Raw genomic sequence first — 27,887 nt, 5'->3', positions numbered from 1 at the left:
AATGATACAAAAGTTATTCAGAATCAATGTTTCTTAGATTTAATTCAATTTTGTGAATTCACTAATGATACAAAAGTTATTTCGAAACGGTGTTTCTTAGATTTAATTCAATTTTGTGAATTCACTAATGATACAAAAGTTATTTCGAAACGGTGTTTCTTAGATTTAATTCAATTTTGTGAATTCACTAATGACAATCAATCAACATCAGGTTACGGTACCAGCCGAAGCGGCGACCCACCGCCTTCAGTCAATTAACTATCATTACAAAAAGTTATTTCGAAACGGTGTTTCTTAGATTTAATTCAATTTTGTGAATTCACTAATGATACAAAAGTTATTTCGAAACGTTGTTTCTTAGATTTAATTCAATTTTGTGAATTCACTAATGACAATCAATCAACATCAGGTTACGGTACCAGCCGAAGCGGCGACCCACCGCCTTCAGTCAATTAACTATCATTACAAAAGTTATTTCGAAACGGTGTTTCTTAGATTTAATTCAATTTTGTGAATTCACTAATGATACAAAAGTTATTCAGAATCAATGTTTCTTAGATTTAATTCAATTTTGTGAATTCACTAATGACAATCAATCAACATCAGGTTACGGTACCAGCCGAAGCGGCGACCCACCGCCTTCAGTCAATTAACTATCATTACAAAAAGTTATTTCGAAACGTTGTTTCTTAGATTTAATTCAATTTTGTGAATTCACTAATGATACAAAAGTTATTCAGAATCAATGTTTCTTAGATTTAATTCAATTTTGTGAATTCACTAATGATACAAAAGTTATTTCGAAACGTTGTTTCTTAGATTTAATTCAATTTTGTGAATTCACTAATGATACAAAAGTTATTCAGAATCAATGTTTCTTAGATTTAATTCAATTTTGTGAATTCACTAATGATACAAAAGTTATTTCGAAACGGTGTTTCTTAGATTTAATTCAATTTTGTGAATTCACTAATGATACAAAAGTTATTTCGAAACGGTGTTTCTTAGATTTAATTCAATTTTGTGAATTCACTAATGATACAAAAGTTATTTCGAAACGGTGTTTCTTAGATTTAATTCAATTTTGTGAATTCACTAATGACAATCAATCAACATCAGGTTACGGTACCAGCCGAAGCGGCGACCCACCGCCTTCAGTCAATTAACTATCATTACAAAAAGTTATTTCGAAACGTTGTTTCTTAGATTTAATTCAATTTTGTGAATTCACTAATGATACAAAAGTTATTCAGAATCAATGTTTCTTAGATTTAATTCAATTTTGTGAATTCACTAATGATACAAAAGTTATTTCGAAACGGTGTTTCTTAGATTTAATTCAATTTTGTGAATTCACTAATGATACAAAAGTTATTTCGAAACGGTGTTTCTTAGATTTAATTCAATTTTGTGAATTCACTAATGACAATCAATCAACATCAGGTTACGGTACCAGCCGAAGCGGCGACCCACCGCCTTCAGTCAATTAACTATCATTACAAAAAGTCATTTCGAAACGGTGTTTCTTACATTTAATTCAATTTTGTGAATTCACTAATGATACAAAAGTTATTTCGAAACGTTGTTTCTTAGATTTAATTCAATTTTGTGAATTCACTAATGACAATCAATCAACATCAGGTTACGGTACCAGCCGAAGCGGCGACCCACCGCCTTCAGTCAATTAACTATCATTACAAAAGTTATTTCGAAACGGTGTTTCTTAGATTTAATTCAATTTTGTGAATTCACTAATGATACAAAAGTTATTCAGAATCAATGTTTCTTAGATTTAATTCAATTTTGTGAATTCACTAATGACAATCAATCAACATCAGGTTACGGTACCAGCCGAAGCGGCGACCCACCGCCTTCAGTCAATTAACTATCATTACAAAAAGTTATTTCGAAACGTTGTTTCTTAGATTTAATTCAATTTTGTGAATTCACTAATGATACAAAAGTTATTCAGAATCAATGTTTCTTAGATTTAATTCAATTTTGTGAATTCACTAATGATACAAAAGTTATTTCGAAACGGTGTTTCTTAGATTTAATTCAATTTTGTGAATTCACTAATGATACAAAAGTTATTTCGAAACGGTGTTTCTTAGATTTAATTCAATTTTGTGAATTCACTAATGACAATCAATCAACATCAGGTTACGGTACCAGCCGAAGCGGCGACCCACCGCCTTCAGTCAATTAACTATCATTACAAAAAGTTATTTCGAAACGGTGTTTCTTAGATTTAATTCAATTTTGTGAATTCACTAATGATACAAAAGTTATTTCGAAACGTTGTTTCTTAGATTTAATTCAATTTTGTGAATTCACTAATGACAATCAATCAACATCAGGTTACGGTACCAGCCGAAGCGGCGACCCACCGCCTTCAGTCAATTAACTATCATTACAAAAAGTTATTTCGAAACGGTGTTTCTTAGATTTAATTCAATTTTGTGAATTCACTAATGATACAAAAGTTATTCAGAATCAATGTTTCTTAGATTTAATTCAATTTTGTGAATTCACTAATGACAATCAATCAACATCAGGTTACGGTACCAGCCGAAGCGGCGACCCACCGCCTTCAGTCAATTAACTATCATTACAAAAAGTTATTTCGAAACGTTGTTTCTTAGATTTAATTCAATTTTGTGAATTCACTAATGATACAAAAGTTATTCAGAATCAATGTTTCTTAGATTTAATTCAATTTTGTGAATTCACTAATGATACAAAAGTTATTTCGAAACGGTGTTTCTTAGATTTAATTCAATTTTGTGAATTCACTAATGATACAAAAGTTATTTCGAAACGGTGTTTCTTAGATTTAATTCAATTTTGTGAATTCACTAATGACAATCAATCAACATCAGGTTACGGTACCAGCCGAAGCGGCGACCCACCGCCTTCAGTCAATTAACTATCATTACAAAAGTTATTTCGAAACGGTGTTTCTTAGATTTAATTCAATTTTGTGAATTCACTAATGATACAAAAGTTATTCAGAATCAATGTTTCTTAGATTTAATTCAATTTTGTGAATTCACTAATGACAATCAATCAACATCAGGTTACGGTACCAGCCGAAGCGGCGACCCACCGCCTTCAGTCAATTAACTATCATTACAAAAAGTTATTTCGAAACGTTGTTTCTTAGATTTAATTCAATTTTGTGAATTCACTAATGATACAAAAGTTATTCAGAATCAATGTTTCTTAGATTTAATTCAATTTTGTGAATTCACTAATGACAATCAATCAACATCAGGTTACGGTACCAGCCGAAGCGGCGACCCACCGCCTTCAGTCAATTAACTATCATTACAAAAAGTTATTTCGAAACGGTGTTTCTTAGATTTAATTCAATTTTGTGAATTCACTAATGATACAAAAGTTATTCAGAATCAATGTTTCTTAGATTTAATTCAATTTTGTGAATTCACTAATGACAATCAATCAACATCAGGTTACGGTACCAGCCGAAGCGGCGACCCACCGCCTTCAGTCAATTAACTATCATTACAAAAAGTTATTTCGAAACGTTGTTTCTTAGATTTAATTCAATTTTGTGAATTCACTAATGATACAAAAGTTATTCAGAATCAATGTTTCTTAGATTTAATTCAATTTTGTGAATTCACTAATGATACAAAAGTTATTTCGAAACGGTGTTTCTTAGATTTAATTCAATTTTGTGAATTCACTAATGATAGTCTATGGTGGGGGAAGTCAGTAGCATAGACAATATCTATATTCTAGAGCTTATAACTTACGTCTCTCCAATCGTTAACTGATTCTCCTGATCCATTGCCCTCATGTCCTCTTGTCTGCACTCGACCATTCCTCGCTCTTCGCGACGGTTCGTTTCCTCTTGATCCGCTTCCTTTCGGCACTGAAAAAGAAAACGTCAAGAACATAAAGAATATTCTAATAGGGCACTTACTGATTTTCGATTCTCAATTTTCTTCTCGTCGTCGGGACATCAAGTCTCATTGAAGTTTTCCATTTGCCGATGTGCTTGGGACGCGGTGCTGAAATAAATATTCGAATCTAACGTCAATGATATAACATGTTGCAGAAATCTTCAAGCAATAGAAAAAATCGGGAGAAAGGCCTCCTTATAGACCGGAATGAGGGGAGAATGACGGAAGACTGGGTCTACTGACCGTAGCGCACTAGAGGCGGGGCCTAATAAATTGGAGATTTCCCAAGGAGATATGAAGACAGATGACATGTAGGTGAAGAAGACGAATGGCCGAGACAATAGATCGACACGGTCACATTGGATTAAGACACCTGTTGTTTGTTTTATCTACCGCAGTGGGAAATCAATAACAGGGGGGGGGCGGAGTCTAACAGCCATCTGGTGGTCTAATATAAAAAGTGATTTCCCATGGAGATAAGTGAACAGGTGGATTATGTTTACACTAATAAGACAATAGGACAATTCAAATGAATGACAGCCATCGAGGGAAGGACGTCCTTTAATCAGACCGTTTAAGGTTCCAAGTTTCTCACAAAGACCGATGGAGATAAGGAGGCAGATGGTAATAATATGTGAAGGAAAGTGTCCCCGTGACAATAAAACGAGAGACAATGTGTGAATTAGTTGGCATGTTTACGTCGGAAGATTTGCTTTTTACTCAAACTAGCACAGTGAAAAATTACTAATAATAGGGGTCAGGGAAAACTTTTTTGTAAGACTATGGGCGTAACTAAAACGGAACTAAGAAAATCGATTAGTTGTGAAATTTGATACTTTCATGAAATTTGTAGAAAGTGGGGTTTTAGCTAGAATGTACGAAGCAGAGTTGCGCGGAAATGATTTTTTCTAAAACGGAAGTCGGAAGTATAATTTTGAAAACGGAAGTCGGAAGTCGAAAGTCGGAAGTCGGAAGTAGATTTTTTTTCGCAAATATTCCAAATTCCAAGAGAAAAATTATAAAACTCGCTAAAATCATTGGAAAATTGGTTTTTGGCTGTAGAAAAGCCTATTTTCTATCCTATTTGACCATGTTTCATGTATTTCTGCGAAATGTATTTTTCCTAAATTTCACAGTGTTGGAATGACGGAAGTCGGAAGTAAAAAACAGCCCGGAAGTCGGAAGCCGGAAGTCGGCAGTAAAATTTTCAAAACGGAAGTCGGAAGCCGGAAGTCGGAAGTGAAAACAACCCGGAAGTCGGAAGTCGGAAGTCGGAATTCCGGGCAACTCTGGTACGAAGCTGGAATGTATGATTTGAATCCTCCTGACAGAGTTGTGCGGAAGTGATTTTTTTCTAAAACGGAAGTCGGAAGCCGGAATTGAAAAAAACGCCCGGAAGACCGAAGTAGATTTTTTTTCGTAAATTTTCCAAATTCCAAGAGAAAAATCATAAAACTCGCTAAAATCATTGGAAAATTGATTTTTGGCTGTAGAAAAGCCTATTTTCTCCTATTTGACCATGTTTTCATGTATTTCTGCGAAATGTATTCTTCCTAAATTTCACAGCGTTGGAATGACGGAAGTCGGAAGTAAAAAACAGCCCGGAAGTCGGAATTCCGCCTCCCGATCTAGAAAATATCAGAACTTCATAAAAATATCCAAAAACGGGATAATTTCATCATTTCAATCAACTTCCCCCACTATTTCTCATGGCGGAAGGAGGAATACATGCTTAAATTGAATCTAACTCGTTTAGTTTTTAATATTTTAATGCCCTCTTTTTTTCAATCGATTGACAAACTTATGCTGCAAATTTTATCTATTGAACACTTTTTGCTACCGTCCCAAAGAAAAGAACTCCGCCGCTCATCTCTGACTCATTATGACACATTATATAGGTAATTCCATAAAATCCTTTATTATTTCTCTAAAACTATATAAAAGAAATCGATAATTATGCCATCACTTGAACAATGCCATCCACTCAGCCCACAACGCTTCCGCCTTCTCTCCCTTATTCTGAATTTCGGTTCTCGCGTCCTGAACGATCACTTCTCCTTTGTCATTGACAATACGCATCGCTGGGATGGTCTTCACTTCGTATTTCTGCATGAGCTCGCTGAAAAGAAACTGAATTTGAATGGAGTTTTGTAGTTTGTAGTTTTTGAATAGCCCTTGAAATAGCTTACATAATCTTATCGCTTCCGAACGGGATATAAGTCCACTCTCCCTGATGATCCTCGAAATAACCGACTAGATCCGACGAGTTACGGTCGCGGGACACAAAAATGACCTCGAATTCCGGATGGCTCTTCCTAATCTCCTCGAAGAACTCCTTGAGTTTCGGGGTGAACAAACGGCATGGTGGACACCAGCTCGCGGAGAAGTACAGACCGATTACCTGGAATATTTACATATCTGTCTGTCTGTCTGCTTATCCGGATGTCCGGTGACCTCACTCACCTTCCCCTTCAAATGCTCCTCAGCCTTCAGCTCGGTCCCCTCGCGATTCTTCAAAGTGACACCGGACAAGAATTGAGGCATTTTTTGTTGCAATTGGAGTTAAGATCTGAAAAATGGATTTGAGAATGCAAATGGGTTTTATTGAACAGGAGGAAAAGTAATATTGGGAAGGAAGAACAACTAAAAGGGTTACTGTAATTTGAGAAGCGGTTGACTACTTTTTTGTGAAGTTAGGTACTGGAGCGTTATAGTGAGTAATTTCTACCTCGCATAGAAAAATATCCAGTTTTTAAGAGCCTAGAACTTGACATAGCAAACCAAGGCTATTATATGTGGTAATGCAAGTTAGGGTCTATATTTTTGTAGTTGACAACTTTTTTGTGGAGTTGGGTACTGAAGAGATACGGTAGATTTAAAATAACACTTTTTTTCGTCTGCAGGTAGGTTATACAGGAAATGGTGAGCCTCAAGTTACTGTAACCGGAAAGTGCTACGTTGCTTCACAATTTATATGTATATAAATCACAATTAAAGCTCTATTTTTGTAGTTGACAACTTTTTCGGGAGCACCCAAACTAGGGAGGTACGGTACGTCAAAGATGAGAAGAATATCCTTCTTAAGGGCCGCTTGTTAATGAAAAATATCTAAACATCTGAAAAACCAGAAAGATAAACATACAAACGGACATTCCAGAAGGCAGACAGAGAATTGGAATGGTCTGGGGCGCCTATGACGCTTTTTCATAACTTATTTCAGAAATTGAGTACTTTCACGTATGATTCTAGTTTTCAGCGCTCCAGTGGCTTTATTTAGTAAAAATGGTAGTAAGGATGGTGATTCTTGTAACAGGTAAAGCACAAAATTAGTAAATAAGTATAAAATGAGTAGATCTTCAGTTTTGTAGTTGACAACTTTTTTATGCCGTTAGGTCCTGGGGGATTATAACAATGTGAATAATCTCTAGATGACCGTCAGCTAGGTTCATTGAAAAAACAACACATTTTAAGGGATGGATACGGACACAGAAGACATTGTTTTTCAAAATTGTTGTGTCAATTTAATAGCTCATAAATAGATCTTCATTTTTGTAGTTGACAACTTTTTTGTAAGAATCCAACTAAAAGACATACGGTAGGTCGAAAACCGTCTTCTGTGGGTAATCTTCTTCAAGTGGTATTTCTTTATGAAAGGACTCCACTAAAAAGTTGAAAACATTCAAATGAGGTCCTTATTTATTTGACTATCTGATTCCAATTTCAGCATTACAGTAACCACTAAAAACTTAACTACTATTTTCTAACTGGACAATGCTCTAACAACATGAAAACTCACTATTTCTAAATATATGTCACAAAAAGTCGAAAAGTTTCAAATCGTCCTAACAATTCCTCTTTTAAGTAGGTGCAATTGTCTCCAATGTTTAGTCATCATTTTTCTTTTCTCCTCCTCTCTCCCTCGCCTAAATAATGACAAAAAGAGGGGACGATTATGTCAAAATTGACCTATTCCTTTGAAACATCATTCAAAAAATTGTGGTTTCTTGGAGTCCAGGGGAGAGAAGGAGTACATTGTAGGCTTTGTCAGAATTTACTAGAAAAACTATAATTGAAAAAAAAAGAAGAGGGAAGTTTTTGAACTTTGAAAGTTACATTTCTTATCAGAAGTACACAGTTTGTTGATAATGATAAGAAGAAGATAGGAGCAAAGGTACAAAATACGGTGTGTAGCGTAATTTGTAGCATCTAGAATAGTTTTATAAGAGTAATTCATGTATCAGAGCACACAGGTAGCCTGATAAATCTTATTATAGGTCGAAGGAGCCCAAGACGTTTTCTTGTACGTTCACATCGTCATGATAAAGTAGGTAACAGTTTTAAGAAAATAAAACAAGGGCTATGCAAGTCATAGGATAGAGCTCATGATACAGATCTCATAACAGTGTTATAACTATTTCAGATATTTCCAGAATTACTGTAGCAAGGGTTGGCCGACAATTAAAACGAAGCACATACGCTACTGGTTTTGGATTAATTTGTAATCCGACACGTTTTCCAAAAGACTAGACTATTCCACACTGACTAACTATGTAAAAATTGAAACGAACTCTTTTGAATACGCAGATTTCGAAAATTCGAATTTTTTCTATAGCGGCATTTTTACAATTGAAAAGATTAAAGATTTCAGGTCCAATTTAATAACTTTGCGAGCTTTTTTTCAAACAAACGCAAAAATCCGATTTATAGAAATTCACTGCCACTGACCGGGCTGGTGGGGGATGGAATGGATATTTTACTATTTCGTTTTTTTGTTGTTATTGGCCCGGCCCAATCCACATTAACGATACGCCATTAGATCCAGTTGGTCAGTAATATAGAGCTCGTCGAGATCTACATTTTGGTATGTTTTTCAGCTCATAATATTGAAATTGAAACAAGTTACAAACCAGCACATCGAGAAGAAGTAAGAAAAGGGTAGAGCGTGGTTAAAATGAGTTTCCCGAGAGGTGTCCAAAAATGGGCGTGGCCTAACCCAAATGAAATTTGATAATCTAGAGCAAAAAGTTTTTGATGTTTTACAATTTGCGTCATCTCGTTTTATAAAGCAAACTGCACACACACACACACACACATTACATTGGATGGTCCCCCCCCCCCTCTTCTTTGTTTGTTCCCAATTTTCTAAAGTGGCCTTCCTTTAGGGGGAAGGTCTCAAGTTTCAAGTTCAAAAGGCAAATGGGATTGATCTTTGGGGACAAAGTAAGAGGAATTGGAGAATGACAGGTGTATCTGTGTGTCTAGATGTCCGCTAGAGGGTCTGAATTACAAGATTAGGCTGTTCTTCGAAATTTTGGACCCCTGATTTTGCATTTGTAATCGAACAGCCGTTTTTTTGGGTTACTTGCTTGAAAATTGTTCCAATATGTAGATCTCGGCATCTACAGTACCGGTGCTAGGTGCATTCCACAATTCTGACTCACTACATGCTTCTTGAGGAATAGCTATTTTCCTTGTGCGTCTCTCGCTTTTGTAAACAATTTTCCCGGATTAGGTCAAAATAATAGCTGCCTGAATAGACACAACATCAATATTTATAAGAAACAGTAAAAACTGTCATACAACGGAACCTGTATTATAATGGTACCTCCTGCATGTTCAAAATTCACCACTAGTCCTGGTCATTTTCCATGACTCTGATTAGAATCAGCGTGATTAGTAGAGCATTTAGAAGAGCAAACAGAATGTCTAGAAAAGTTGTTCAGTGAACTTTTAAAAGTTTCAAAGGAAAACGATTAAAAACTGCACCCGATATCATGTATCTCTTCTTACTTATCATCTATTTCAACAAGAAAACAAACTTTATTTTTAAACTTTTGAGTAGTAAATCAATATGAAAGACAAGAAGCCTCAATTATCAGCTGTGTAGTAATAAGCCTGTTGTTCTACAACAACATTATCTTTGACGTACTTTAGTTCTTCTTCTGACACCCCTTCAGTCGCATGAAAATAAAAACGTTTGCAGACTGGAAAAACGGGAAGAAATCTGAAGAAATTCTCCATTTTATATGGTTTAAAATTCACTTCGAGAGGAACTTTGAATACATCTTTCAAGTGATCCACGAGAGCTTTTAGAACTGTTTCTGGCTCGTGAGTACCATCGATCATGAAATTTGGTCCAGTGAGTTTCCTGGAAAGATGAGATTCAAGAAACAATTATTATTCCTCAAAAACTGACAAAACTCGAACACGAACGTTTTCAATAGTATCAACTCGGTTATATTTTATATGCGATTCCGTTCTGATTGACCAGAATAAACATTGTTTGATTCCATTCCGAAGTGCAACATACATACGATACTGATCGATAATTATTTGAATGTGGGTGGGCTCTGGGTGTCGAATTCTTTGCATTAACCGTTTTGATCTACGGGAGCACAGGGAGAGCTCAATTCTAAAACAGAAAAATATCATTTGTGAAGTTTTTGATAAAATACTTACATTTCAGTACAACTCAAGTTGTGTACAATATTTTGAATTGGTAGGAATGGAAGCTTTAGAAATGGAAAATATAACATTTTACCAGCAAAAGGAAGAAATGGGAGAACGCTCGATAAATGAGGAAGGTATATAGTGGAGACAGATGTCTAGCAGAGCGCGCTTGCATTAGTTTATTGATTGTAAGGAACAAATTACCTGGCAATTTCTTTTTTATTTATCAGAGGAAAAAAGTTGTTTGAAATGAAAGCGGTGTAAATTACATATCAAAAGTTGAGGGAATTACGACGGATTGACAGTGCGTTTTATATATAAGAATAATAGCTGCAGGGTTGAGATAACACTTTTTGAGATGGTAAAAACTGAACAAGTAAATAAACACCAAAAAAAATTAATCAATTTTTAACAAATGCAGAGGATACAACATTTACGAGCCGTAAAAACAGGAAGAAATTGAAAAGACAAAGACATGAGCCGTAACGGCACTTAATTCTGTAGAAATGAAACAGTACATCAACAAAATAAGTGAATAAATTACTTCTTTGATTTGTAAAATTCAGCCTGCCACTCTACAACCACATTATCTTTGATGAACTGCAATTCTTCTTCTGATATCTTATCAGAACTGTACACATACAAACGATAACAAACTGGAAAAATGGGAAGAAATCTGCGATAATTCTCTAATCCAAATGGTTCGAACATCACTGTAAGCGGTAGTTTGAACACGTCTTTCATGTGATCTACAAGAGCTTTTATTGCTTTCTCCGGTTGAGTTGGTGCATCGATTTGAAAGTTGGAGTTTCCAAGACGTCTGAAAAACAATATAGTGATCAGGGCTGGGCATTGTTTGAGAGGTCAAATAAATTGTTTGACCAAATAATGTTTGAATATTTTTTCCAAACAGTTTATTTGATCAAATAATATTTGAATTTATTTTTCAAATAATTTATTTGACCAAACATTATTTGAAATTTTTTCTCAAATAATCAAATAATTTCAAATAATTTCAAACAACTCAAGAAAATGTTTTATTGCCAATAAAAAGGCAGTAAAAAGAAAAAAAACAGTACGTTATATTTTAAAACATGTAAAAATCAAGGAAAAATACTATTTTTTGTTAAATTTTCCGTCCTGACAGACTTTCTCGAGTTCGAAGTAATTATTTTCCCCTAACCATTCGGCAGTTTGAAGAGAAAAATTCATAAATGATACAAAGAAATTGGTTTCAAATTATTTGAAAATTTTCAAATAATTTGGTCAAATAATTTTATTTGATATGAATTTGTCAAACATTATTTGGTCAAACAATTTGTTTGAAAAAAAAGTTCAACTAATTATTTGAAGCAATTTATTTGACTTTTAACCCAAATTTCAAATAATTCAAATAATCAAACAAAAAATTTGCCCAGCCCTGATAGTGATACATAATAAGCATGTACTTGATTGTACAGTCCGGTCAAATAAATCTATTGAAAAATAAGAACTCACAGAATTCGAATGGAAACCTTATCAATAACGTCTTCACGATAATCAGTTGTCGAGAATAACTCCTTTGTCACGCTCCAAATTGAACAGATTTCAAGTCCTTTCAGAAGTGTAATATACATACGAAGTCGATCAATAGTTATTTCAATACGAGTGAGTCCTGGGTGTCGAATGCTTTGCATTAACCGTTTTGATCTACGAGAGCACAGTGAGAGCTCAGTTCTGAAAACGAAGAGACTTATATTGAAGAGAATCGAATGAATTCTAAGCATTTCAGTGTTGGAAAAAGTAGATACCGTTTTCAAAATACAAATAAAATGAAAACTCACATTTCGGTGCAGCTCATACAATGTACAACATTTTGGATAGCTAGGAATGGAAGCTTTAGAAATGGGAAACTAGAAGACACAACCATTTTTCTGAAGATAACACTGTCCTCCGCTTCGTAGGGACACAATCAATAAATTGTTGCAAGTACGCTCTGCTGGACTCTTGTTTGAAGACGTTGTGTCTCCTATATTCATTGATTCCTTTTCAATAGAACGATGCCTTCTTTTCCATTTCTAAAACTACCATTTCTGGCTATTCAAAATACTGTACATCACATGAGTTGTACTGAAATGTAAGTATTTTTATAAAAAACCTCAAAAATGATATATTTTTCTAATTTAGAACCGAACTCTCTATGTGCTCCCGTAGATCCAAAAGATTAATGCAAAGCATTCGTCATCCGGGCCTTACCGACATTGAAATAACTATCGATCGACTTCGTATGTATGTAACACTTAAGAATAGAATGGAAGATTGCTTGAGTTGGTCCATCAAGACGGAACTAGAAGTGGAATCATTCCGACATCTCTACCGGGACGATGATCTGGGGGGAGTTAATGTTAAAGTGATGTGAGTCATCTCTTTATTTAAAGCATACTTGCAAAACGGGCCCGACATGGGTCAACCAGGCTTGCTCGGAGTCGGAGAATCAGATATCCGACATCTCCGATTCTCCGACTTTTTTCGGAGAAATTCTCCGAAATTCTCCGAAAAAAAAGTCGGAGAATTTCGAAGAATACCGGAGACAACGACACTCCAAACTCTGTTTTTAGGGTATTTTTACTGATAAAAGCTTCAAATGATGAATAAAAAAGTTTAAACATACTTGTCAACGGGCCGACGCGGGCCGACACGGGCCGCCTCGTAACTCGCATCAAAATAAATATTATTAGCTGATAAATATACCAAATTGTAGATCTCGACGAGTTCTATGTCTGTGACCTACTACGGGCCAGTCAGGGTTGGGAAATTCCGGGCCGGGCCGACTGAAAAATTTTCTTCGGCCCGGCTCCTGTAGAAATTTGAATATTGTTGAAAATTTTTTGAAAATTTTTTTGATTTTTTGCAAAAAAACGTCGAATTTTCTACAATTTTATGGAAAACCGATAAAAACTGAAGCGTACAAGAATTTCAACTATTATTTTATAAAAATTTTCAAAAAATTGTGAAAAAATTGTGCTCATTTTTGAAGCCGGGCCGGGCTGAGGTTGAGGAGTCTGGGCCGGCCCGGAATTTCCCAACCCTGGGGCCAGTGTTGTTGGAAATTCCGACTTCCGACTTCCGGGTGTTTATTTTACTTCCGACATCCGACTTCCGGATAAGAAAATTTTCACTTTCCAACATCTCTGCTACGGGCCGGATAACTATTCGTTAATGTGCCGCGGGCCGGGCAAAAGTGCCAAAAAACACGAGCCTTTCTAGCCCGGCCCGCGGCACATTAACGAATAGCCATCCGGCCCGTAGTAAGCCACGGAGATGGACTCGTCGAAATCTACATTTTGGTATATTTTTCAGCTCATAGCCATTCAAGTTTTGCTGAAATTCTGGAGCTACATTTTTTTAAAGCAAATGATTTATTACTTCATTATTTTCCAGAAAATTCAACGACTCATGCTTCCTTATCTACGCTCCACGACAGCCAGAGAATTTCATTAAAACTCTTGTAGATCACTTGAAAGACGTATTCAAATTACCGCTTACAGTATATTTCAAACTAACTGAAATTGAGAATTATCGCAGATTTCTTCCCATTTTTCCAGTCTGTTATCGTTTCTTTTTCTACGGCATTGATAAGATATCTGGAGAGGAGTTGCAGTTTATTAAAGATAATGTAGTTGTGGAGTGGTGGGCTGAATATTACACATCTGAGAAGTAATTTTAATTCTGTTGATTTGTTATTTCTTGAAACTAATTAAAAATTGCACAAATTACCCTTTGTTTATTCTCTTTCGCTGTGTAAATGTACTGAACCACAGCTCTTACTAGGGAAGGCCCTCGACTCGGCCTGGTGTTATGGTACGTGATCTATATCATTGAAAAGCTGAGAAAATGCTGATTCCAAATATATATTCAGTTTTTGCCCTCAAGGTCTGGTATTCGAGAAAAACAAGGTCAAAGTTAGAAAAAAGACAAATTATTGCCTTTTTAACAAGCGAAAAATGTTTTGAAATTTTTTTGCGATTTTCGCGTGTTAAAAAGGCAATAATTTGTCTTTTTCTAACTTTGACCTTGTTTTTCTCGAATACTAGGCCTCGAGGGCAAAAACTGAATATATATTTGGAATCAGCATTTTCTCAGCTTTCCAATGATATAGATCACGTACCATAATTCCAGACCGAGTCGAGGGCCTTCCTTAGTTAGATGTTAAGCTCCCTTGTTTATGTTTTAAAAAATCTTGCTGTGTAATTATATAAATGTTTTTTTTTTTCATTTCCCAGAACAACTGAACAATTTCAAAGGTTTTTCTCAAACACTGCCAGCACCTCCCAGTTTTTGTTTTTGCAGTTCCTCTATCAATGTTTCTGAATAGTATAACATGACTACAGTATCGTGCAGTAACACATAAAATTTGATCTTTTTGATTTGAAAATGTTCATTTTTAAGAGGTTGTCATGGTATCACTGCTCGTCCAACAAAGTTCCTTTTTTATAAATCGTACATATCAAAAACAGTGCTCTATTTTTGAAGTTGACAACTTCTTTGTACGAGCCAAAATTTCTGTCGAAAATTCAAAAATTTTTAGAAGATTTTACACGGAAGCTGGAAGTGACATTTTCAAAACTGAAGTTGGAAGACGGAAGGAATTCTACACAGCTCTGGTGAACACTGATGTACTGGGTGCATACCACAAGTCTGGCCCACTGAACGTTTCTTGAGAAATAGCTATTTTCCCTGTGCGTCACTCGCTTTTGTAAACAACTTTCCCGGATTAGATCAAAATAATAGCTGCAAGAATAGACACAACATCAATATTTTTCAGAAACCGTAAAAACTGTCATACAACGGCACCTGTATTATAATGGTACCTCCTACATGTTCAAAATTCGCCACTAGTCATCTCCTGGTCATTTTCCATGACTCTGATTAGAATCAGCGTGATTAGTAGAGCATTTAGAAGAGCAAACAGAATGTCTAGAAAAGTTAGTTGTTCAGTGAACTTTTAAAAATCTCAAAAGGCAGCAACTTCTCTGGAAGATAGTACGGTAACTGCAATGAAGGAAAAAAGATTAAAAACCGCACCCGATATCATGTATTCTCTGATTTATCAACCATTACAACAAGAAGACAAACTTTATTTTTAAACTTTTGAGTAGTAAATCAATATGAAAGTCAAGAAGCCTTAATTATCAGCTGTGTAGTAATAAGCCCATTGCTCTACAACAACATTATCTTTGACGTACTTTAGTTCTTCTTCTGACACCCCTTCAGTTGCATGAAAATAAAAACGTTTGCAGACTGGAAAAACGGGAAGAAATCTGAAGAAATTCTCCATTTTATATGGTTTAAAATTCACTTCGAGAGGAACTTTGAATACATCTTTCAAGTGATCCACGAGAGCTTTGATAACTGTTTCCGGATCGTGAGTACCATCGATCATGAAATTTGGTTCAGTGAGTTTCCTGGAAAAATGAGATTCAAGAAACAACCCCCTTTCCTCAAAAACTTACAAAACTCGAACACGATCGTTTTCAATAGTATCAACTCGGTTATATTTTAGGGGTCTCTCTTCATCCGTTTCGATTGACCAGAATGAACATTTTTTGATTCCATTCCGAAGTGCAACATACATACGATATTGATCAATAATTATTTCAATGTGGGTGGGCTCTGGGTGTCGGATGCTTTGCATTAATCGTTTTGATCTACGGGAGCACAGAGAGAGCTCAATTCTAAAACAGAAAAATATATCATTTGTGAAGTTTTTGATGAAATACTTACATTTCAGTGCAACTCAAGTTGTGTACAATATTTTGAATAGCCAGGAATGGTAACTTTAGAAATGGAAAATATAACATTTTACCAGCAAAAGGAAGAAATGGGAGAACGTTCGATAAATGAGGAAGGCGTATAATGCAGACAGATGTGACGTATTTGAGCAAGAGTCTAGCAGAGCGCGATTGCAATAATTTATTGATTATCCTATATGCTTGCTTTATTCATTGATTGTTCCCCCGCTCTCTATGGTCCTATCCAGGAAACAATGTCTGACTCCAATTCGTTTCCATTTCTAAAACTACCATTTCTGATTATTCAAAATGTTGTACATCACATGAGTTGTACTGAAATGTAAGTATTTTGAAAATAACTTTACAAATGATATATATTTTCCGCTTTAGAACCGAACTCTCTCTGTGCTCCCGTAGATCAAAGAGAATCGTTCAAAGTGTCCGATGTCCTGAGCCAGCTTATATTCAAATCTACCTCCATCGAAAGAATATGTCCATTTTTATCATGAACAGAGATCGCGCACAGTGCTCGTTTTGGACGGTTGCGATAAGAGGGAAAAAGTACCTTTTTAAATATCGGGTCGATACAATTGGTGGTGTGGATGTTAGAATTGCGTAAGTCCACAGAAAAGAAATATACATACATAAGAAATAAAGTTTTCTTTTCAGGAAAATTCACGAGTGCGGATTTCAAATTGAAGCTGTTGAAAACCCAGAAAAACCGATGAAATTAGTTGTAGATCACTTGAAAGATGTATTCAAACTACCGGTTGAAGTGGTTCTCATGCCGGATAAAATCAAAGATTTTCTCAGATTCATTCCCATTTTCCCCGTATGCAAAACTCTTTTTTTAAACGGAGGTGAAGCGATAACCAAAGAGGAATTGGAATATATTAAAGATAATGTTGTTGTTGAGAAGGTATTTGTCTGTTCGATTCCAATAAATTGATATTTTGATTATTCTCAGTTTTACTTCGCTTAGAAACCCAAAAGTGCATATGTGTCTTCTTTATTTTTATAATATATTAATTCAAAATGAATTTATTAAAGGAAATGTCTTTGCAATCTCATCGTCCAAATAATCCACACTTCTCGTTATTAGCGGTGCATTTTTATTAAAACTGCGCCCCATCGTTAACGAGAGAGTATCGGCAGAGAGAGACGCACAGATTTCTACAGTTTTTGACATATTCTGGCTATTTTTCATTTTCCAAAAAAATTATGGAATCTGTGCTGGAGGTAAAAGCTCGGCACAGTTCTTACAACTGCGCTCCACTGAAATTCCCTTGTCTCTTTTTCTCTGTATCTCTCAATTTCTTTTTCGGTAGGTTTCGGTGGAGATGTTGTATGAAGCCTACCGCGCTAACAATGTTCCGCATCGGTGGTAACAATCAATAAATTGTTACAAATGCGCTCCACTGGACTCTTGTTTGAACATGTCTGCCCTATGTACCTTCACTATTCATTGATTGTTCACCCCCCGCTCTCCACTATCCTATTCGGGGAGAAATGTCTGACTCACCTTCGTTTCCATTTCTAAGACTTCCATTCCTGGCTATTCAAAATATTGTGCATAACTTGAGTTGCACTGAAATGTGAGTTGTTTTAGTCGACAAGATATTCAGCAAGTGCGCCCTAAAGATAAAATTGGTGGAAAAGTAGAAATCCTCGATTTCAGCACTATTTGTAATGTCATCTTCAATCAATTATATATTTCCTCTACTTCAGAACCGAACTCTCCCTGTGCTCCCGTAGATCAAAACGGTTAATGCAAAGTATCCGACACACAGAACCCACTGGCATTGAGATAACTATCGATCGACTTCGTATGTATGTTGCACTAATGAACGGATTCGAAGTTTGTTCAATATGGTCCATCATAAAAACTGGATCAAACGATGAAAATTTTCGAAAACTCTTACGTGATGGTGCGATTGGAAGCGTTCATATTAAAGTTTTGTGAGTTTACATTCCAAAAAAACATACTTGTCAACCGGGCCGAAACGGGCCGACACGGGCCGGCGCGTAACTCGCGTCAAAATGAATATTATGAGCTGAAAAATATACCAAAATGTAGATTTCGACGAGTTCTATGCCCGTGACCTACTACGGGCCGGATGACTATTCGTTAATATGCCGCGGGCCGGGCTAGAATGGCTTTTTGGTCATTTTCGCGTTTTTTGGCACTTTTTCCCGGCCCGCGGCACATTAACGAATAGCCATCCGGCCCGTAGTAGTTCACGAACATAGAACTCGTCGAGATCTACATTTTAGTATATTTTTCCGCTCATAATATTCATTTTGACGCGAGTTACGCGCCGGCCCGTGTCGGCCCGTTTCGGCCCGGTTGACAAGTATGCAAAAAAAGATTACGTTCGTATATTGAAGCATATCGGTTAATTTTCTTTCCAGAAAGTTTGAAGGATCGCATTTCACAATTGACGCTCAACAACAGCCGGAGAATGCAATGAAAGCTCTTGTAGATCACATGAAAGACGTATTCAAACTACCGCTTACAGTATATTTTAAGCCATTTCGATTAGAGAATTATCGCAGATTTCTTCCCATTTTTCCAGTTTGTTATCGTTTGTATGTGTACAGTTCTGATAAGATATCAGAAGAGGAGTTGCAATTTTTCAAAGATAATGTGGTTGTAGAGTGGCTGACTGAATTTTACAAATCAAAGAAGTAATTTATTCACTTATTTTGTTGATGTACTGTCTCATTTCTACAGAATTAAGTGACGTCACGGCTCATGTCTTTGTATTCTATTTCTTCCTGTTTTACGGCTATGCATTTGTTATTATTCATTGATATTGGTTTTGTATAATGAAGGTATAACATTCTAGCTCCCTAATGATCTTATACAGTACACTACAAGCAGCTATAACAGTTTTGGTGTTTCCAGATGAAAATTCCAACTTTGAGAGAATTTCTCGGTATTCCCAATTGTCCAAAAAAGTAAATTATTGTATAAACCCTAGAAAACTAAAGAAGAGCTTTATTTTTGCAGTTGACAACTTTTTTGTACGGACACTCCCTAGAGAGTTATTGTAATTTTAAGGGAACATCTCAAAATCACTGTATTTTGCACTGAAATGGGACGATTTGAAAGAGAAATTACATTGTCCATATATATAGCTCTCTAGGGGGTGTCCGTACAAAACAGTTGTTTTTGGATATTTAGCTTTCTTGCAGTAATACCGTTGGGAGATAGTATGTTTTTCCCGGAGGAGGAAAAGGCAATATTTGAGCCCTTTCTGTATAACCCATCCCCTGGGAAGAGACCAAGGAATGGGTGACGTCACTAGACCGTAGTACAGAGAGGTCTAAGGAATACGGATTTGCATACTCCTCAGACAATCAATAAATTGTTACAAGTGCGCTCTGCTGGACTCTTGTTTGAAGACGTTGTGCCTCCTATATTCATTGATTCCTTTTCAATAGAAGGATGCCCGACTCCAATTCGTTTCCATTTCTAAGGCTACCATTCCTGGCTATTCAAAATGTTGTACATCACATGAGTTGTACTGAAATGTAAGTATTTTAAAAAGAACTTCACAAATGATATATATTTTTCTGTTTCAGAACGGAGCTCTCCCTGTGCTCTCGTAGATCAAAGAGTATTGTTCGAAGCGTCCGATGTCCTGAACCGACTTATATTGAAATCTACCTCCATCGAAAGAATATGTCCATTTATGTCATGAACAGAAATCGCGCACAGTGCTCGTTTTGGACGGTTGCGATGATACAACGAGGGAAAAAGGACCCTTCTAAATATCGGGTCTATACAATTGGCGGTGTGGATGTTAGAATTGCGTAAGTCCACAGAAAGGAATAAATACATAAGAAATAAAGTTTTCTTTGCAGGAAAATTGACGAGTGGGGATTTCGAATTGAAGCTGTTGAAAACCCAGAAAAACCGTTGAAATTAGTTGTAGATCACTTGAGAGATGTGTTCAAACTACCGCTTGAAGTGGTTTTCATGCCGGATAAAATCAAAGATTTTCTCAGATTCATTCCCATTTTCCCAGTCTGCAAAACTCTTCTTCTAAACGGAGGTGAAGCGATAACCAAAGAAGAATTGGAATATATCAAAGGTAATGTTGTTGTTGAGTATTTATTTGACTGTTCGATTCCAATAAATTGATAAATTGATTGTTCTCGGTTTCACTGGTGACCGAGAAATCCAAATATATGTGTCTTTTTCTGTTATTCACATTAATTTTGAATGAATTTACACAAAAAAAGTCGAAAATGACCCAGTTAGCGTTAAGGCACGCTCTACGTGTAGGGAAGGGAGGCCCCTTGTTGTATTACACACTCTCTCGCCTTTCTCGGCGTCTCTCGTGGCGACGACGGTCAGACAGTGGGAGAAAGAATAGAGTCAGATGACCAGAGGGCGCGCCGCCGCAATGCCTTCTCGCGCTCACTACTGGCACTGACCGGAGATGGCCGATTTTCGGACATCTAGGCCACGAAAAACAGAAATGTTTTCTACTACTCTCAACCTTCATTTTCTAATATTCACAACACATAGTACTCAGTTCTCTTGATTCTTTAGATTTTCACCAAGCCACCATACCGGTCTGTGTACTTGCATGAAACTCCTTCTCCCGAAAAAAGCAATAACGACTCGTGTCGTTTTGAGACAAGTGAAGTAATAGATCTCATTTTCCGTTTGTCCGTACAGTATCATCTTGTGAGCGCAGAATCGAAATGTCTCGTTGTCAAGGGTGATTCTTTTGTTCTTTGCATTACGTTTCGGTCCGAAATATGACAACAACTCCGATTTTTCAGCGTTCTGCAAGAAAAAACACATAAAATCAACCAAAACTTTAAATTTCTTACAGTTAAGTTGAAAAAGAATCCTTTCCTAAAAATTGTCTCATTGTCGGAAAGTCTAAAAACAGAGCACGCTCCAATCGTCGGATTACTATTCAAAAATTGGTCGATCACGTCCGTATAATTTACAAGATGGGGCTGTTGTGCTGAAAATTTCTGATTTCGCTCTAGAGACCAAACACAGTAAACTTACGAAATTGTGGCATTGGACAAGGAGCCAGACAATTCGCGGGATCTCTACGCACTATCTCCAACATATCACGGACGTTTTCATGCAAAGTTGGGAATAGCTGATCAGTTTCTCTTCCGTTTTCAAAATTTCTATTGAGAATAATGGCTCTCTGTTGAAGTGTGCGCATAGCATCTCTTACACAATTCGAATGGCTGAAACATAGAAAGTGAGAACTCTTCTTCTCGAACAATGATGAATCTTCTCGAGTACACTTACTCGTGTGCTGGTTGTTGCATATTCAATGGCTGGAAGACGGTGCCGAGTCTACGATTTATTTAATGGGAATGACGAAATTTTTCCTTACCCCCATTTTTTAAAACTTTTTTGGAGCATCTGAGGTCACTTTTTCTTATGAAAAGGCTATGCTAAGTTCACGTGGTATCTTTTTTCTAAATTGTGAACCTTTGAATTAGAATGAAAATTCATCTACTTAAAATTATAAAACAGTCATACAAAAAGAAGAATTTAAATTTTCTGTAAATAAAGAATGGTACATATTAGGAGAGAGCGAATCAATCGATAATTCAAGAGACTTTCGAGTAATTATTATCCGCATTTTTTATCAATTTCAGTTTCGGTATTTTCGGTTTTCCGTCGTCTTCACTGATGGCTCGTTTTGGCGGTCGGATTGGGTATTTCTGAAAAAAAAACTCACTTTTTATTCAAAAAATCGATAATTTTCAGTTTTTTTTTCGATTTTTTCACAAAAAAGTGGGCGTGGCTTAAAGTGGGCGGAGCCAAGACGTACCGGCTCCGAATAGATTCCAATCGAGCTTTTCCACGTCTGGAGCAGCGGTTTCCACTGTCCGTTCACCACTTCGTTGTATATTGTCGTTTCCACTTTTTTGATACGGAATCCTGAAAATTTTTTTGGAAAAATGTCGAAAAAATCTTTGTATTTTGCTTATTCTAGTTTTAAACTATCGTTTCTGCAAGAAAAACGACGAAAAATGAGTGAAAACGGTAGGTGGCCGAGTTTTGGATTCCTAGGCCATCGAAATATTAGTGGCCTAAACATTTTTTCAGAAAAACGCGAAAAAATTCGAACAATTTGACCCAAAAATCGCTAAATTCGAAGATTTGGGAAGTTAGGCCACCAAAATTAGGCCACCGAACTGTTGATGGCCTAACTTTCCGAAAATTATGCTTTCTAGGCCATAGAAGTTTAAAAAAACTTCAAAAAATGATAAAAAGCGGTAGGTGGCCGAGTTTTGGATTCCTAGGCCATCGAAATAATGGTGGCCTAGAAAACCCCATAGAAAATCGAATTCTGAAATTTCAAACATTTTCCGGGTAAAAAACGAGCAAAATTGAGTCAAAATCAACTGTGGCCGAGTTTTGGATTCCTAGGCCACCAAAAAACTGATGACCTAGAAATTCGGATTTTCATATTATTAACGTTTCCCTTTCTGGTGGCCTAGAAAACTCAATTGGTGGCCGAGGAATCCGAATTTAGGCTCGCCTTGCAGACAAGAAAAACTTTTAAAAATGAGTAAAAACGGTAGGTGGCCGAGTTTTGTATTTCTAGGCCATTGAAATATCGGTGGCCTAGAAACCCCCATAGAAAATCGAATTCTGAAATTTCAAACGTTTTCCGGGCAAAAAACGAGAAAAATCGAGTCAAAATCATCTATGGCCGAGTTTTGGATTCCTAGGCCACCAACAAAAAACTGGTGGACTAGAAATCAGTATTTTGCTTATTCTGGTTTTTTACTATCATTTCTACAAGAAAAACGATGAAAAATGAGTGAAAACGGTAGGTGGCCGAGTTTTGGATTTCTAGGCCACCGAACTGTTGATGGCCTAACTTTCCGAAAATTATGCTTTCTAGGCCATAGAAGTTTAAAAAAACTTCAAAAAATGATAAAAAGCGGTAGGTGGCCGAGTTTTGGATTCCTAGGCCATCGAAATAATGGTGGCCTAGAAAACCCCATAGAAAATCGAATTCTGAAATTTCAAACATTTTCCGGGTAAAAAACGAGCAAAATTGAGTCAAAATCAACTGTGGCCGAGTTTTGGATTCCTAGGCCACCAAAAAAACTGGTGGTCTAAAAATGTAAAATTACAATTTTTCTCTTTTTTTTTCATAAAAATTTGGAAAAAAGAAAAAAAAAGTTAGGCGGCCGAGTTTTGGTTTTCTAGGCCATCTTGAATAATGGTGGCCTAGAAATCTAATTCTGAAATATTCGACGTTTTCCGGGCAAAAAACGAGCAAAATCGAGTCAAAATCATCTATGGCCGAGTTTTGGATTCCTAGGCCACTAAAAAAAACTGGTGGACTAAAAATCTAAAATTACGAGTTTTGGTTTCCTAGGCCATCTTGAATAATGGTGGCCTAGAAATCCAAATTTTCACCCATGGCCGAGTTTTGGTTTCCTAGGCCACCACACTTACCCTGACGCTCTCTCTTGAAACTAATCAACATTTTGATGAGTGGCGGCTGAGTGGGGGGCGGAGCCTCCTCCGTCTTCATTTTTTTCGTCGGCGGCGGTGTGATTTCCGAGGAAGACTTCAGTTTGTTGTCGTTCTCATCGAAGTTGGGAACTCGATTGGGTGCAACATGTTCTGAAAAAAATTTGCATTAAAAAATTTGGATTTTGAAAAAAAAAATTTTCTGATTTTCTGAAAAAAAAATCGCTCCGCCCACTTTTGCAACCTACCTTATCGAAAAAAATTTGGGCATAGCTTCCGCCTACGCGTGACTAAATGCGCTCTATTGATAATCTGATGGGAAAATTCCTGGATTTTCACATCAGTTTATCAATAGAGCGCATTTGCCACTGGGTTGCATTCAAAATTTAAAAAATTGGCCACAAACGCGCTCTATAGAGAATAGCTACAAGATTTTGACGGGATTTTTCACCAAATTATTATTGGAGCGCATTTTTCACCGATTATTTGAAAAAAGTCGCAATTTTTTAAAATAAATTATCATTAGAGCGCGTTATCTGCAAAAAATGTAAATTTGGGCATAGCTTCCGCCTACGCGTGACGAAATGCGCTCTATTGATAATCGGTGTGAAATTTCCGTAATTTTTACAGAATTTTCACATTCGATTATCATTAGAGCGCATTTGCCACTGGTTTTAATTCAAAAGTTGAAAATTTCAGTTTTAAGAAGTGGCCTAGGATCCGACAACTCGGCCATCGCGGTATCTCACCACGAAAATGATGACACAGGGAGAAACGAGTGCTACCGTAAGATTTTTGAAGCGGGAAGTTTGAATTTTTATTTTAAGGCGAAAAATGAAAATAAAATTCAAATTTCTCGCTCCAAAATAATACGGTAGCACTCGATGTGTCATCATTTTCGTGGTGAGATACCGTGATGGCCGAGTTGTCGGATCCTAGGCCACTTCTTAAAACTGAAATTTTCAACTTTTGAATTAAAACCAGTGGCTATAAATTGTATATATCAAAAACAGTGCTCTATTTTTGAAGTGGACAACTTTTTTGTACGAGCCAAAATTTCTGTCGAAAATTCAAAAATTTTCAGAAGATTTTACACGGAAGCTGGAAGTGACATTTTCAAAACTGAAGTTGGAAGACGGAAGGAATTCTACACAGCTCTGGTGAACACTGATGTACTGGGTGCATACCACAAGTCTGGCCCACTGAATGTTTCTTGAGAAATAGCTATTTTCCCTGTGCGTCTCTCGCTTTTGTAAACAATTTTCCCGGATTAGATCAAAATAATAGCTGCAAGAATAGACACAACATCAATATTTTTCAGAAACCGTAAAAACTGTCATACAACGGCACATGTATTATAATGGTACCTCCAACATGATCAAAATTCGCCACTAGTCATCTCCTGGTCATTTTCCATAACTCTGATTAGAATCAGCGTGATTAGTAGAGCATTTAGAAGAGCAAACAGAATGTCTAGAAAAGTTGTTCAGTGAAATTTTAAAAGTCTCAAAAGGCAGCAACTTCTCTGGAAGGTAGTTGAAAAATATAACAGCATGTCGTTATAATACAGTTTTTTACGGTAACTGCAATAAAGGAAAAAGGATTAAAAACCGCATCCGATATCATGTATCTTTTCTTATTATTCATCTATTTCAACAAGAAGACAAACTTTATTTTTAAACTTTTGAGTAGTAAATCAATATGAAAGACAAGAAGCCTTAATTATCAGCTGTGTAGTAATAAGCCTGTTGTTCTACAACAACATTATCCTTAACGTACTTTAGTTCTTCTTCTGACACCCCTTGAGTCGCATGAAAATAAAAACGTTTGCAGACTGGAAAAACGGGGAGAAATCTGAAGAAATTCTCCATTTTATATGGTTTAAAATTCACTTCGAGAGGAACTTTGAATACATCTTTCAAGTGATCCACGAGAGCTTTTAGAACTGTTTCTGGCTCGTGAGTACCATCGATCATGAAATTTGGTCCAGTGAGTTTCCTGGAAAAATGAGATTCAAGAAACAATTATTATTCCTCAAAAACTGACAAAACTCGAACACGAACGTTTTCAATAGTATCAACTCGGTTATATTTTATATGCGATTCCGTTCTGATTGACCAGAATAAACATTGTTTGATTCCATTCCGAAGTGCAACATACATACGATATTGATCAATAATTATTTCAATGTGGGTGGGCTCTGGGTGTCGGATGCTTTGCATTAATCGTTTTGATCTACGGGAGCACAGAGAGAGCTCAATTCTAAAACAGAAAAATATATCATTTGTGAAGTTTTTGATAAAATACTTACATTTCAGTACAACTCAAGTTGTGTACAATATTTTGAATTGGTAGGAATGGAAGCTTTAGAAATGGAAAATATAACATTTTACCAGCAAAAGGAAGAAATGGGAGAACGCTCGATAAATGAGGAAGGTATATAGTGGAGACAGATGTCTAGCAGAGCGCGCTTGCATTAGTTTATTGATTGTAAGGAACAAATTACCTGGCAATTTCTTTTTTATTTATCAGAGGAAAAAAGTTGTTTGAAATGAAAGCGGTGTAAATTACATATCAAAAGTTGAGGGAATTACGACGGATTGACAGTGCGTTTTATATATAAGAATAATAGCTGCAGGGTTGAGATAACACTTTTTGAGATGGTAAAAACTGAACAAGTAAATAAACACCAAAAAAATTAATCAATTTTTAACAAATGCAGAGGATACAACATTTACGAGCCGTAAAAACAGGAAGAAATTGAAAAGACAAAGACATGAGCCGTAACGGCACTTAATTCTGTAGAAATGAAACAGTACATCAACAAAATAAGTGAATAAATTACTTCTTTGATTTGTAAAATTCAGCCTGCCACTCTACAACCACATTATCTTTGATGAACTGCAATTCTTCTTCTGATATCTTATCAGAACTGTACACATACAAACGATAACAAACTGGAAAAATGGGAAGAAATCTGCGATAATTCTCTAATCCAAATGGCTCGAACATCACTGTAAGCGGTAGTTTGAACACGTCTTTCATGTGATCTACAAGAGCTTTTATTGCTTTCTCCGGTTGAGTTGGTGCATCGATTTGAAAGTTGGAGTTTCCAAGACGTCTGAAAAACAATATAGTGATCAGGGCTGGGCATTGTTTGAGAGGTCAAATAAATTGTTTGACCAAATAATGTTTGAATATTTTTTCCAAACAGTTTATTTGATCAAATAATATTTGAATTTATTTTTCAAATAATTTATTTGACCAAACATTATTTGAAATTTTTTCTCAAATAATCAAATAATTTCAAATAATTTCAAACAACTCAAGAAAATGTTTTATTGCCAATAAAAAGGCAGTAAAAAGAAAAAAAACAGTACGTTATATTTTAAAACATGTAAAAATCAAGGAAAAATACTATTTTTTGTTAAATTTTCCGTCCTGACAGACTTTCTCGAGTTCGAAGTAATTATTTTCCCCTAACCATTCGGCAGTTTGAAGAGAAAAATTCATAAATGATACAAAGAAATTGGTTTCAAATTATTTGAAAATTTTCAAATAATTTGGTCAAATAATTTTATTTGATATGAATTTGTCAAACATTATTTGGTCAAACAATTTGTTTGAAAAAAAAGTTCAAATAATTATTTGAAGCAATTTATTTGACTTTTAACCCAAATTTCAAATAATTCAAATAATCAAACAAATAATTTGCCCAGCCCTGATAGTGATACATAATAAGCATGTACTTGATTGTACAGTCCGGTCAAATAAATCTATTGAAAAATAAGAACTCACAGAATTCGAATGGAAACCTTATCAATAACGTCTTCACGATAATCTGTTGTCGAGAATAACTCTTTTGTCACGCTCCAAATTGAACAGATTTCAAGTCCTTTCAGAAGTGCGATATACATACGAAGTCGATCAATAGTTATTTCAATACGAGTGAGTCCTGGGTGTCGAATGCTTTGCATTAACCGTTTTGATCTACGAGAGCACAGGGAGAGTTCGGTTCTGAAAACGAAGAGACTTATATTGAAGAGAATCGAATGAATTCTAAGCATTTCAGTGTTGGAAAAAGTAGATACCGTTTTCAAAATACAAATAAAATGAAAACTCACATTTCGGTGCAGCTCATACAATGTACAACATTTTGGATAGCTAGGAATGGAAGCTTTAGAAATGGGAAACTAGAAGACTCAACCATTTTTCTGAAGATAACACTGTCCTCCGCTTCGTAGG

At 36.0% G+C, this 27,887-nt stretch overlaps 9 protein-coding genes across 9 annotated transcripts; 3 read left to right on the top strand and 6 right to left on the bottom strand.

The window, feature by feature from the left end:
- Positions 1-5,894: 5,894 nt before the first annotated feature.
- On the bottom strand, positions 5,895-6,476 carry GCK72_003895 (uncharacterized protein; the record flags this gene model as incomplete). The annotated part of the gene is made up of 3 exons (XM_003100277.2): positions 5,895-6,051; positions 6,122-6,333; positions 6,396-6,476. The coding sequence occupies 3 exons, from the start codon at positions 6,474-6,476 to the stop codon at positions 5,895-5,897; spliced, it is 450 nt and encodes a 149-aa protein (XP_003100325.1).
- Positions 6,477-9,800: 3,324 nt separating this feature from the next.
- GCK72_003894 (uncharacterized protein) lies at positions 9,801-10,468 on the bottom strand (the record flags this gene model as incomplete). Its single annotated transcript, XM_053724317.1, has 3 exons — positions 9,801-10,080; positions 10,129-10,344; positions 10,392-10,468. 3 exons carry the CDS (start codon positions 10,466-10,468, stop codon positions 9,801-9,803), a joined length of 573 nt encoding a protein of 190 aa, XP_053588511.1.
- A 454-nt stretch (positions 10,469-10,922) lies between these two features.
- On the bottom strand, positions 10,923-12,291 carry GCK72_003893 (uncharacterized protein; the record flags this gene model as incomplete). Its single annotated transcript, XM_053724316.1, has 3 exons — positions 10,923-11,202; positions 11,880-12,098; positions 12,206-12,291. The coding sequence occupies 3 exons, from the start codon at positions 12,289-12,291 to the stop codon at positions 10,923-10,925; spliced, it is 585 nt and encodes a 194-aa protein (XP_053588510.1).
- Positions 12,292-12,421: 130 nt separating this feature from the next.
- Positions 12,422-14,082, top strand: GCK72_003892 (uncharacterized protein; the record flags this gene model as incomplete). Its single annotated transcript, XM_053724315.1, has 3 exons — positions 12,422-12,498; positions 12,549-12,776; positions 13,803-14,082. The coding sequence occupies 3 exons, from the start codon at positions 12,422-12,424 to the stop codon at positions 14,080-14,082; spliced, it is 585 nt and encodes a 194-aa protein (XP_053588509.1).
- Positions 14,083-15,546: 1,464 nt separating this feature from the next.
- On the bottom strand, positions 15,547-16,222 carry GCK72_003891 (uncharacterized protein; the record flags this gene model as incomplete). The annotated part of the gene is made up of 3 exons (XM_003100274.2): positions 15,547-15,826; positions 15,875-16,096; positions 16,146-16,222. The coding sequence occupies 3 exons, from the start codon at positions 16,220-16,222 to the stop codon at positions 15,547-15,549; spliced, it is 579 nt and encodes a 192-aa protein (XP_003100322.2).
- A 185-nt stretch (positions 16,223-16,407) lies between these two features.
- GCK72_003890 (uncharacterized protein) lies at positions 16,408-17,102 on the top strand (the record flags this gene model as incomplete). Its single annotated transcript, XM_053724314.1, has 3 exons — positions 16,408-16,493; positions 16,544-16,768; positions 16,823-17,102. 3 exons carry the CDS (start codon positions 16,408-16,410, stop codon positions 17,100-17,102), a joined length of 591 nt encoding a protein of 196 aa, XP_053588508.1.
- Positions 17,103-19,604: 2,502 nt separating this feature from the next.
- On the top strand, positions 19,605-20,303 carry GCK72_003889 (uncharacterized protein; the record flags this gene model as incomplete). The annotated part of the gene is made up of 3 exons (XM_003100306.2): positions 19,605-19,690; positions 19,742-19,972; positions 20,024-20,303. 3 exons carry the CDS (start codon positions 19,605-19,607, stop codon positions 20,301-20,303), a joined length of 597 nt encoding a protein of 198 aa, XP_003100354.2.
- A 393-nt stretch (positions 20,304-20,696) lies between these two features.
- Positions 20,697-21,466, bottom strand: GCK72_003888 (uncharacterized protein; the record flags this gene model as incomplete). Its single annotated transcript, XM_053724313.1, has 4 exons — positions 20,697-20,957; positions 21,005-21,144; positions 21,192-21,382; positions 21,447-21,466. The coding sequence occupies 4 exons, from the start codon at positions 21,464-21,466 to the stop codon at positions 20,697-20,699; spliced, it is 612 nt and encodes a 203-aa protein (XP_053588507.1).
- A 288-nt stretch (positions 21,467-21,754) lies between these two features.
- Positions 21,755-27,852, bottom strand: GCK72_003887 (uncharacterized protein; the record flags this gene model as incomplete). The annotated part of the gene is made up of 8 exons (XM_053724312.1): positions 21,755-21,868; positions 21,979-22,088; positions 23,625-23,795; positions 25,468-25,640; positions 25,689-25,904; positions 26,488-26,763; positions 27,441-27,659; positions 27,767-27,852. 8 exons carry the CDS (start codon positions 27,850-27,852, stop codon positions 21,755-21,757), a joined length of 1,365 nt encoding a protein of 454 aa, XP_053588506.1.
- Positions 27,853-27,887: the final 35 nt, after the last annotated feature.

This window comes from Caenorhabditis remanei, chromosome II (genome assembly GCF_010183535.1).
Source record: "Caenorhabditis remanei strain PX506 chromosome II, whole genome shotgun sequence".
NCBI classification, from domain to species: domain Eukaryota; kingdom Metazoa; phylum Nematoda; class Chromadorea; order Rhabditida; family Rhabditidae; genus Caenorhabditis; species Caenorhabditis remanei.
This window is presented reverse-complemented; position numbering and strand designations above follow the sequence as displayed.